Source organism: Balaenoptera borealis (genome assembly GCF_965194805.1).
Source record: "Balaenoptera borealis genome assembly, chromosome: 10".
Lineage (NCBI taxonomy): Eukaryota > Metazoa > Chordata > Mammalia > Artiodactyla > Balaenopteridae > Balaenoptera > Balaenoptera borealis.
In genome coordinates this window covers 739,268-751,834 of record NC_138874.1, presented here as the reverse complement: position 1 = coordinate 751,834, position 12,567 = coordinate 739,268, and the positions used below count along the sequence as shown (strand labels likewise).

Here is a 12,567-nt window from a genome sequence, read left to right as displayed (position 1 = left end):
ATTTCTTTCTGGTTCTTTCAGTAACAAGTGTGTTAGAAGCAACTTTTTATATACCTGATGAAGTGCTCCTGCTGGTAAGACAATGGCATCACCAAGGAACTGAATAAGAGTGCAGGCTTTGACTCCATATTCCTCAAGCAGTCTTTGGCGAAGCTTTTTGTTCACATACCAACTCTGGTCACGAATTGGATCGTGTTCTGGTAGAACTTCAAGGCCTTGTTCTTTTGAAATCTGAAATATAGATTAAAATGAAAATATATACCCCAATTTAAGTAAAGAAAATGGTAAATCCTGTTCAGTTAAATTTCTATTTTCTTTACAATAACAGTCTGTTCTCAGAATCTTCTGGAACGATGACTGAGCTTAAATTAAAGAAAATGATATTCTACAATTGGAAAAGCCAAAGGACATGAAAACAATATTGCACACCGATACACTATTAATAAAGTAAATCATACTCCCTTCTTACCTTCTCCTTCCACTATGAAGTTCTCTTTTTTTTAAAAAAATAGTTTTATTAACTATTATTTATTTCTTTTTCAGTCTTTTTTTTTTTTTTTTTTGGCTGCACCGTGCAACATGTGGGATCTTAGTTCCCCGACGAGGGATCAGACCCGTGCCCCCTGCAGTCGGAAGCACAGAGCCCTAACCACTGGTACGACGGGGAATTCTCTCCACTATGACGCTTTCATCCATTTGGTTCCTTACAGTTATTTTAAGAGTATAGCACAAAGACGGGGAAAAGCTTAGTTTAGTAGCTTTTTTCCAAAAGCCAAACCATTTTGTATGTGTGGACATCATAAACATTCATTCATTCATTCACTCAGCTGCGTGGGGTCTTAGTTGCGGCACTTGGGATCTTCGTTGCAGCATCTCTTAGTTGTGGCATACGGGATCTAGTTCCCTGCCAGGTATTGAATCTGGGCCCCCTGCATTGGGAGTGTAGAGTCTTAACCACTGGACCACCAGGGAAGTCCCCATAAACATTTCTTTTTGCTGCTCTTTTTTTAAGGTAGGTACACAGATAAATACCTTTATATTGCTAACCTTCTAACCCTTGACAAATCACTTTCAAGGGACCCTCTGACGAACCAGTGAAACGTTCTGCTTTAAAAAGCATAATTTATAACATTTTAAATTAAAAGACTGGTAGGTAGTTCTGGGATAAAATAGTAGTTACAGGGCCATAGCTCCCTCGCTTCACACTGACCAAAGACAGACCTTAAGTCCATTCAGAAAGAAGATGAAGTATAATAAGAAAAACAGCAATTATGGTCCATTAAAAGAAATCCCTATAATTACAAAATTCAGAAAATGTTTGAGAAAAGGGTTTGAACCAATTTCAGATTAATGTGTCACTTTTTTAACAAGTATACGATTACTCAATTTCAGTCTATTCAAATAAGTATCACAGAGCAATCAGATATGACAGAGCAGAATTACTGTCTAGGTCAACAGCCAAAAATACCAATACAATTAAAAAAAATTCTGCCTTCTTTACGTGTTTCTATGACAGATTTTATATTCTATAATTCCAATCACTACTTTTCATCAAGGGTAACATCTGACTCATCAACAGGTTCTTTACTCTAAGGGGATGAAGGAGTACTACTAACTGAGAAGAAGCTGCCATTCAAATTCCTCAAGAGAAAGGAGCTTTTGATTTTCAACAACAAAAAATTCCATCCTCCTATGTAAAAATTACTCAATCATCTTACACTGCTGAATGCCCATGAAGTTACGTTAAAATTTAAGTCTCTGCTCAAGGTGAAGAGATAAAACTGTCTGTAACCTAAATTATACCTTCTGAAGAAATTCCCTTATCTTGTCAACATCTTTCCCAGCATAAATATGCCACAGGGCACCAGGTATTTCACTTGAGTCCTTCAATCGTTTTCTTAAAATGTCATCCAAATCTTCTTCCTCAAATTTCTTAAGTATTCCTGAAACACAGAATATATTCAAACTGGTCAGTAAAGACTACCAGAAAGCCAAGTCTCCTAAAATTGATCTACCATAGTAGCATAGTGCCTGACTAGATTGGGACCCTTAAAGAGGAGATAAACCCAGTTATACATGAAAACTGTCAGAACTATAAGAGCAGAGAACAATGACCTGGGGTAACTGGGAACAGAATCAACAGTAACTTTCCCAGTTCATGTGTTTTCTGTAAACCAAGGGATGGGAGATAAAAACGCAAGGACTTTTAACTCAAACATAACCAACTTTCCTCCTGTCCCAAGGGTGTGGTCATAACAATGTTTTGTACTCACAGCATTTCATAACTTACAAAGGACTATCATGACCACTATTATGGTAGGCAAGGATCATAACCTTTACTTTACAGCTGAGCAAAAAGGTTCAGTGAGGAGAAGGGATTTATTCATTGCCATGACTAATGAATGGCAGAGCAAAATGTCTTCCGACTAATTTCTGGGAGATCTCATTTATGATTATTGGTTAATCTGTAATCAAATGCAAATGCTTCAGGTGCTATGACTGAGGAGGCATCAAGGCCATTCTTCTAAACTACTGACAAATTAAAAACTGCACATATATATGCACAGAAAAAATGTTAACAATAGTTACCTCTGAGTGAAGGACAGGAATGTTGTTTTCAAATCCCTGATTTCACTACAATGAACATTTTAGTTTTTTCTTTTTGAATTTTATTTTATTTTTAATACAGCAGGTTCTTATTAGTTATCCGTTTTATACATATTAGCGTATAGATGTCCATCCCAATCTCCCAATTCATCCCACCCCCACCCCACAATGAACATTTTAAAGAAATGTTTTAAGAGAAAAGGAAATCTATTGCCTAATACAAAGAACATAGCAAATGTTCCCTAATTTGTGACAATGAAATCTTTTTTATGCTTAAAGTTAGCTGCAAAGATTTCTTGAAGTCAAACATTAGGGGTTTACAATATGCCAAGCACTGTCCTAGAATCTTGGGGATTAGAGTTAAGAAAGACCCAGTTAAGACTTCACAGAATAAAAGATGGTATTAATAAGTGTAGGCAAATGAACAAGAATATCACATAGTGGTTAAGCACAATCATACGAGTACAAAGGGTACACAAAGACTGGGTCAGTCCTCGAATGTTATCTTTTAATGAAAAAGATAACTTAAAAAGAAAATTGTTACTGCTCTGTGAATTCTAAAAAGGCTGCTAGAAAGAATACATCAGATATTTGTGACAGTGAAATCACAAGGAAGAAAATGGTTGCTGGAGCAGAGAAAGTTTATTCTTTAAATGAAGACCTCTAGGGGGAGGTGACAATCTGAGCTACATTTTGAGGGATGAATACAGGAATTTGCTAGGGAGACAAGGAGGTAGGAGAGCCACTGTATGCAGAGGAAAAAGCGTGTGCTTTATGTAGGTCGGTTTTCTTGATGTGTTTTAAGCATTATTATAACACTAAAACATTCCTTTTTTTGTGACCATCTATAAAAATTGGCAAAAACTTTAAAGAAAGACAGTCCAAGAATTAAAGTCCAAGAATTAAAATTAAAAGCTGATGACTTTTTCTCGAAAGATCAAACATTATGCTATGAATGAGGGATGGGAGATGAGCAGGAACAAAGATGAATAAGAAAGTTCTAGCATTTAAGGAGATGAAAGAAAAGTAGGGGAGAAAAGCAGATGTAACCTCTGTATTGTAGACTAAGTGCTATAATATCTAATACAATGTAAATGCTAGGTAAATAACTGTAAATACACTGTGAGTGCTATGTAAACAGTTGCTGGCTACAGCAAACTCCTTTTGCTTTTTGAAAGCCAGCACACAGCAAATTCAAGTTTTGCTTTTTGAAACTTACTGGAGTATCTTCTTTTTGCTGTGTATTTTCTATCCTTGACTGGTTGACCCCACAGGTGCGGAACCCGCAGATACGAAGGGGCAACTGTAACTCTGTGGCACCATAGCCTTTGAAAGAAGTAATCTGATACCAAAGGGCACACACATTTCTGTCCTAGAGCTGAGACTACAACTCAAGTGTGCCTGACTCTCAAATCCTTGGGAGTAGGGGAGACAAGAGTTTTTATCAATTACAATCAATAGAGTCAGTTAAAGAAGCTGAGAAACTATGAGTTTCTACAGTTTTGGAGGAACTTAGGTTGTGTATTATCGAAGCTGTCAAATAGACACAAAAACTGAGTGAATACTATAATAAACCCCCAGGTCTTGAGCACCCAGCCACTAAGCTGCAGATATATTCTGGGCTCCAGATAGAATTGTTGAGCTAAGTGGTTGGAAATCATGTATAGAATTTCACAGGAAGTGCATGTAAACCAGAAAAGGTAGAGGATAAAGTCTATAACTCTAGAAAAGTCTGAAACTCCACCGTATGAAGAATGAGGGGAGTAGTGTTACTGAAGCCAAGGAAAGTATTTGAAGAAGAGATGTCGTTTACTACAGAGGGTACAAATAATAAGAGGACCACAAAGAAACCATTGTATTGAACTATGACTATCAGTGAAAGCCACAGCAATAGCAACAGTACAGTAATCTCAGTGGGGCGGCAGGCAGGGGCCAACCCGCATTGAGTTGAAATATGAAAGGGAGGTGATAGACACAGCACATGTGTTAAGAGGGCAGGAGCAACAGGATGGTGGCAAGGAAGACAAGGTCTGAAGAAGGCTTTTTAAGGAAGGAGGAAAAGTCTGAAGTTTGCTCCTACTCTGAGAAAAGCCAGTGGAAAAAGAAAGTTGAAGGACCTATGTCTATAAAGAAGGGAATGATAGATGGAACAAGGTTTTAGAAAGAAACCCAGAGGACAGACTTTAAAACCTATACACTGGATTGAACGGTTATTTCTACTTAGGAGAAAAGGCCCCTTCTCTCTGGTACTAGAGGGGAAAAAAGAATGCTTGAGACACAAACATGCCTTAATCATCTTCAGAGCTCAAGGACCTAGTTTCTCTTCTTCACTAAATGTTTGTAAGTGAGCTTACCAGTTTATTTTCATAAACCCAATATTTAATAATAGGAAATGAGCAAATAAAAATAATTCACTTTTAAAATTAAAATTCCTTTTGTGTTAAAAAAAAGCCAGGTAAATTAATCACGCCTCCAAATAAATATTAGAATATCCCAATATCCACTGCAATTTTTTGGGGAATCTCTGATGTTAACACAGAGGCTGACATTCTAGATAATATTATTGTGTGTGGTTATTCAACTGTTATTCCAAAGACCACTATTCTTTAAGTTTCTTTACCTGCTTTTGAGAGAATGCCATTTCCTTTTGCTGTGCCAACATAGACTAGAATATTTACAACATCAGAAACTTCAACATGTAGATTTGTTGTTCCTATATCATGATCTTTAGCAGCAGCTACACCTGTGTATAAAATAAAATTTTATTTAGCATAACACTTTATATATCCTAGATATTCCTTCCAAAATCAGCTGAGGAAAATCTGTTAATTGTAATTTGAGTTTTAGTCTCCTTATTCCGAAACCTGCCCACAAAATACCACAATCCATGAAATGTACCGTAAAAATCAAATTAATAGAAAATGTAACTATATTTTATAAGGAATGAGCAGGTACTTAACTATATATTGGCTATTAATACCTAATATACACTGCTTGACTCAGAAAAAGATTTCAATGGATTATTAAAGGAACGGATTTAGCAGAATCTAAAAATGATTAGATAATTTATCTTTGGACGGAAGTTAAACTTCCATATACTCCAAGTTGACAGAAATGCAAATATGTACTTACCATAAGCACTGCACAACCTGGGTCCTAGATCAGGGCGTACAAAAAATCCTGGCAAATGAGAGGCCAAATTGAATTTTCCTTCTGGATTACAATACTCTGGCAATGGCAGGCTTTTTAAAAGATCTTCATATCTGAAGAATAACATTGACTTCTTTTGAATAAAGGTTTACATTCTTAAGTGCTTTCAAATATATAAATGTTCAAGTTGTTAAACTTTCCTTAAGGCCTTTAACAGTTAACACTTTCCTTGACTTCATTCAAAGTTTAAATGAATGCATAATACATGGATAAGCAAAGAATAGAAGTGATACTGACTAAAACTGCAATTCTCTTTCCCTAAACACAGCAAATTGAAAGCACCAAAGAGAAGAGAGGTCCCAAATGGGGCCTCCTCTTTGACAGCATCCTCTTCTTTACTGCCTAACAAAGACTTCCCCCTGCTCAGACTACAGAGATTCAGTTCTTTCTTTTTTTATTACTTATTTTTAATTGAGGAGGATACTGCCTAAAGCTCACATTTGTAATTCATTATCCCACTTCTGGGGATAATCTCAGCTCAACCTCAAAAGCCAAGAGTCAAAATAACAAGTATAGAAAGACATACATACCTTGCTGGCATCATAGTCTTGAAGTCTTCTCCTGAAGGGCAATCTTTCAGTTTTAAAACAACTGTTTCTCCACCTTTCGTTTTTTGCCGTTCTATAAGAATGCAATTGATTATTAAAAAGATAATCTGTCTTTTTATTTTTATTAATGTTTAGAAGAAGGAAGAAATGTAAAATGAATGAATACCTCTATTATTGTACAGTAGGTAAAGAATGCTTGCTTATGGACTTTTATTTCTTATGTATTCATGTAGTATATTAAGATGTTTGTTCCTTATGAACACAGATATCTGTAATATCGCCATAAAATTCTTTATAAAAAGTCTCTTTACAATTGTTATTAAAATTAAAATTACAGTCTTACATTTTTACTTTTAATTTTTCAAAATGTTTTACACAAAGTGTGTTATTCAAGTTTCAAATGTTTTGGGGGTTGCCAAAAATATTCCCCAGGAACATTAATATATTGAATATGACATATGGAAACACAGTATAGATGACTTTTTTTTTTTTTTTGGCTGCACCGTGTGGCTTGCTTGCGGGATCTTAGTTCCCTGACCAGGGAATGAACCCGGGCCTCGGCAGTGAAAGTGCTGTGTCCTAACCACTGGACTGCCAGGGAATTCCTAAATGACTTCTTTATGGTTAAAGAAAATGAGGGGTAGAGCCAGGAATAGGACCCAGTCTCCTACTTCCAAGTACTTGTTCCTTTTTACTAGACAACAAAGTAATACAGACATTTCAAAGATTAAACAATTTATCATTTTGGGGGGAAATGTTTAAGAAAACAGTAAAACAAAGAAACAAAAAAACAACATACTTGAAACTTCTTCAAAACCATCCCAGAATTCCTTAACATTGGCATTTGAAATAATGCTGTCTTTGCAGTTCAGGAGATCAGCCTGGTGGTCTCCAAAATCAAGACTAACTGAGTCCGCCTTCCACAAGCTAATGTTCATTTTCTTATGCACACCAGAAACCACTGCAGGCTTATAAATAAACAGACAGATAAAGAAAAGTTAAAAGGTATATGGACACTTCCAAAATTTGATTTTACACACACATGCAACAGACGGTTAACATGTTGAATTTTAGGACTAATGACAAATTGTGAGAATAAAGAGGCTTTCAAAAACAGTCCCTGACCTGGAAAGATGTCCACAATATATTTTCAAAGAGAAAAGGTGATAAGAGAATGCCATGTACATGGCAGAGTACACTGCCATTTTGAAAACAAAAAATACGTAGTGTTTTTCAGGAAAGAGTCTGAAAGGCTATACTAAAAATTTCATTTCTAGGCAATATAAATATGTTTTGTTTTATTTACAGACTCCTTTTTATAGACAAAACATAACCTTATATATTTGTACATATGCAATATATGTAAATAAGATTTTTAAATAAAATAGAGTCCTTGGGATTAAAACATAATTTATATACATTCTGATTTTATATCACTTAAAACACATACACACATTCTTTACCTCTACAAGGATCATGACAAAAATATTCACAATATTAAACAACCAAACACAACAACAATAAATTTCAAGTTGAATGACCAATTCCCTGAAAGTGAATCTCTCCTTTGAAATCACATGAATTCAAATTTCCTCAAGGCTCTCTAACCCAAAAACCAACAATTGAAGATTGGTGGTTTTAAAACTCCAACGCCGATGGAAAAAAAGACCTCTAAAGGCAATCTGATGCATTATTCTTAGGTTTCTTTTTTTTTTGAATTCCTTTATTATAAATGAAAAGTAAAAGAGAACACAGGAAGTTGTGACGTAAGAGTCTCTCTTGTAAAAGTTATTTTTAAGTACTCTTAAAACTCACAAGATAATCAAACTTGAGGAACGATAAGTGCAGAATAACCTCAAGCTAGGGGTGTTATCACAAAAAGGTATCTCAAAAGAAACGAAAAAAACAACAGCAAAAACCACCCTAAGAAGTTTGGTTAACCACTTGGGTAACTGCAACATTAAACTTCCTTTCAATGGGCTAATAATATATCCAACTATTAAAACAGGTTCAGCTATTAGATAATTAACTATTGCTGACAATTCACATATTAACTCCTAACCCTTATTATGCCTATCCAGTAATACTCCCATCCAGCCCTGTGCCACTCCTTATTTTGGTAACCAGCAGCTTGGGAAAAGTAAAATTAAAAAAAAAATTATAGAGGCACGTTAATTAATAAATTAGAATATTCTAAAGCAGAATTCTTAGGCTACTATCGTCATCATCATCTTCCTGAAATACTGAAAGCCTTCCTAATTTGACTCCATGCCTCTGGTCTTATTCTCCTCCAATTCAACTTCCAATCTGCTTTGCTGTCAGTTATTTTAAAATGTCGATCTGTACAACACAGGGAATACAGCCAATATTTTATAATAACTATAAATAGGGTATAACCTTTAAAAAATGTGGATCACTATATTGTACACCTGTAACTTACATAATATTGTACATCAACTATACTTCAATTTAAAAAGTCAATCTGAGTACTTTGATTCTTCAATTAAAACTGTCATCTACAGGATCAAGTTCAAACTCTTTAGCAAGATATAAAGGCCCCTCATAATCATAACTGTAACCACCTCATTTCCCCATCATTACCCCACAGAACTCTTATTAATGCCAGGTAAACAAAGCTACTGAACAGTTCCCCAAACACCCGATCCTTTTTATTTCCAACCTCTTGTCCATCTATAAAACCTTCACTTAACCCCTGAGACATCAATTCATACTAGCCCTTCTGAATTAGTATTCTAGCTTATTCATTCACTCTTTTAGGTTTCCACAGTACCTTAAACAAAGTTCTGAGAACATGTAACGTATTTATAAAAGTATTTATTTATGAGACTGTTTAAGCCTACACAAATTTAAGTCATCTAAATTGTGATGCAGCAATGGCATCAGGGCTTCAAGGGAGAGCCAACCAAAAAAATATATGCTAAATACCGTGTATGTGCAATGCATGGGTGTGTATTTTTTCTAGGGTGAGGAACCAAGCTGTCATTGGATTTTACAAAGGATTAGAGACCTAAAAAGATTAAGAGCCATTGTACTAAAATGGTTCTTACTCATTTTTACATGATGTACTCATTTTTATATCCTTAATGGCCAGCACAAAGACGATTTTATTAGGTGGTCAATAACTCTCTGTTAAATGAAAAAAATGAAGTAAAATAGCAATGATGTTTTCCAGAATGCAAGAAAAAAACTGAAGATAATACTAAGTCATGCAAAATCCTAATTTGTGCACTAATGTAGTAAATTACCATCTGAAATGTGTATCAAACATTATTATATCAAAACTCTGGTCAAACAGAAAATCATTTTTATTTGAGCCAAATTAAATAATGGAGTTTGTCATTCAAGATTTGATGAACTAACATAAATACATGTTCTACAGGTAAATATTAAAGGCAAAAACATCTACACTTCTCATCAGTTCAAGAAAACTGCTTTTACTATTAACACTGTGATAGCAGAAATGAATCTGTTAACTGAACTAAAATACAAATGTAAAAAAAGGAAGGCGATACCAAACTTTGTGAATATATGGCTTTATTAAAAGTCTGCTAACAAATTGAAATTATAACATCAAATAATCAATGCTTCCCTGTTAATTCATATAAATCTGGCCCAAAAATAAGAATTCAGAAACAATCATTCTGGTAACTTTTTTGGTGTTTTTGGTATCTTCCAACCCAAATGTGTCAAGTATTATCTTTCCCCTTTCTTTCTAATCCTAAGGAGAAAACCATTTTTCCTATTCAACCAGCTTTAGTTCCACTCAGAGCATACTAAATCAGCTTAAAATACTCACTTGTCCATGTTTCCAACACTCTTTGAAAAGCTTCCAATTATTAATATTTTTATAATCCTTAAGCCACAGAATATGCTTCTCACAGATCCAAGAATGTGGTATATCACTGTACAATTTATTGTTTTCATCCATGGCAGGTTTTCTGTTTTCTTTAGGTTCTTCTTTGAGCTCTGGTTTAACATTTATCTTAGAGGCTTTATTTGGTGGAATTTTGTTTTCAACAACCGAAGCAATTATGTCATCAAGAATGTTTGGCATAGTCCTTCCACTTTTACCACTCTAATAAGGAAAAAAAGTTATATTTTCAGGGGAAATGATTACATTTGGAAACTTTTGCTTTTATTTACTATTACATAGCAAGCAACCAACACAAACAATATATCTGGCTTCAAGAATCATGTCAATGGGTATGGATCTCTAGTCCCTACACTGTTCCTGACAGTGGGAAGCAGAAGTTGGGTGCTCTCCATGTGAGAAACCGCTCGATCTGCAGAAACTAGAAGTGTGGTCTTCCTACCTTTTATATTGTTTTAGGATTGGGGCAGAGGGAACAAATAGGTAGACTCTCCCAAATACTTTTAAAAGCCACTAAAAATTTGTGTCTACCTATGCAATTTTTCTGTTTTTATTTTTTAAAATATTTTGGTGAATAATTAAAGCAAAAATTGATGTCTAAATATTTTAAGTAACAAAACATTCACATCCATGTCATTCCCTGCCCCCCCTCCCCTCCCCCAACTAGATACATGGTTTTCAAATTCTGAAGGAGTTTGTTAGGGCTCTTTTGGAATCAAAATGCCCCTCCCGCAACCCTTTTCACCTGGGAAAAGAACAAAATCTCTGGCTTTTAAGTTATGAGAATTATAATGCAAATAGGAACATGCTTAGTAATTTGGTATATTTGATTTCATGTGCATCTATTTATTGTGTAGTTCACAGCCAAGACCCCAAATCTAAATTTAAGGCCCATATGAAATCCAAAAATCTGGCATCTCACTCACGGGGGTTCCCATTGAATAAACTGGTGCAAAGGCAATGCCAGCATCTGTAGAACCCACACGTAGCTTGCCAGCTGTTGTGGTCAGCAAATCTCGTAATGTTGAGCCTTGTTCATTATTCTGGGACACAGGAGGTGATGTTCTGCTATTGGGAGAATCAGGGTTGTCTTGTTCTCTCTCTTCTTTAATTTGCTTTTCAAGGGCAAATTCTTTGTTTTCTGAAATAAAACATTTTACAAAATTCAAATAAAATTAAACATGCTGCTAAAGTACAGACAAAGCTGGCATCCTACATTTTATAGTGAGAGATGAAAACTGTAGCACTAGTCATTTTTTCACCTGAACACACACCAGAGGATGGGTTAGATCCTTCAGGAGTCAAATAGTTTGAATATGAAAAGGCCTTCCTCAGTGTTTTAGACATGTAGGTGAGTTTGTACCTGTCACAAAGGAAAAATGCTATAGCTAAGACCGGGAGAAGGTGTAGGTAAGTTACAAATCTATCGCCCTGGTGGCTTTATTGATATGCTCATCTACAGATGATTCTGTAACTAACTTTGATAAGATCACAGGAAGTCGAGTTCCTAGTAAGAAAAGACAAATGTTAAAACCTAAGCCACAATGAGAGCAAAAGACAAAAGTAAATTGTTCTAAGTGAACAGTAGTACGTTAATGTATAATACTACACTGTCGATTACAATTCTCTATTAGATAATAAATTAGGTTTACCTTTTTTTTCCTCTCTGGCCTTTTGCTCTGCAAGATCTGCTAACCAGTGCAGTGGTGACTGGGATTCTGGAGGAGTTAACTTGCTGTCTGTGCTTACATCACTCTCTGGGCTGCTGTTGCCACTACTCTCTGGCTTCTGAGGGGTATTTTGCTGCTGAGACTCAGGCATGCACAGAGAAATTTTATTACTGTGATTAAGAACATTCTGTAAAACCTACAAAGGTAGAACAGTTGAATTTTTAAAATACTATTTCTTCAATTATTCAGAGTTAAAAATAGAGGTTACATTTATACAGTAATACAGGAAACATAATTTATAAAACACAAGTCCTAAACTGGATTTCAAATATCAAAGCTGATTAATTTAACCATGAATTTTATTTGAATAGAGATTTTTACTCACTTGAGACACACCATTCATAGCAGAAAAATTTCCAACTTGTATATTCTGTTTGTTAGTACAATGACAATGGGATTTAATACCATATTTTTCTCTAAGAGTGTGCATCGCATCTAGAAGATCTGTCAAAACTACAAAATATAATGGTTAATAAAAAGATCATCACTAGTTGTTAAGATTATAATAATTTTTTGTTTTTCTTGTGGAGGTTTTCTGTGCCTTTTCAACTTTTCTTCCATTTTTTCCTTCATCCCTTCT

General features: G+C 35.0%; 1 protein-coding gene and 1 long non-coding RNA gene across 11 annotated transcripts in view; one reads left to right on the top strand and one right to left on the bottom strand.

Annotated features, from left to right (window-relative positions):
• JMJD1C (jumonji domain containing 1C) overlaps positions 1 to 12,567 on the bottom strand; it is a 313,147-nt gene that overhangs the window by 9,204 nt on the left and 291,376 nt on the right. For 9 of the 10 annotated variants that reach the window (XM_082407410.1, XM_082407409.1, XM_082407404.1 and 6 more), the window contains 10 exons: positions 12,313 to 12,440; positions 11,910 to 12,123; positions 11,184 to 11,398; positions 10,183 to 10,461; positions 7,165 to 7,333; positions 6,348 to 6,438; positions 5,740 to 5,870; positions 5,228 to 5,350; positions 1,804 to 1,943; positions 55 to 231 (listed from right to left, as the gene is read on the bottom strand). In XM_082407410.1, coding sequence (XP_082263536.1) covers positions 55 to 231; positions 1,804 to 1,943; positions 5,228 to 5,350; positions 5,740 to 5,870; positions 6,348 to 6,438; positions 7,165 to 7,333; positions 10,183 to 10,461; positions 11,184 to 11,398; positions 11,910 to 12,123; positions 12,313 to 12,440 — 1,667 coding nt within the window. The remainder of the gene's footprint in view (positions 1 to 54; positions 232 to 1,803; positions 1,944 to 5,227; positions 5,351 to 5,739; positions 5,871 to 6,347; positions 6,439 to 7,164; positions 7,334 to 10,182; positions 10,462 to 11,183; positions 11,399 to 11,909; positions 12,124 to 12,312; positions 12,441 to 12,567) is intronic. The other variant, XM_082407406.1, reaches the window with a different exon arrangement.
• The window catches only part of LOC309635824, a 189,130-nt gene that overhangs the window by 90,874 nt on the left and 85,689 nt on the right, over positions 1 to 12,567 (top strand). The window lies entirely within an intron of this gene.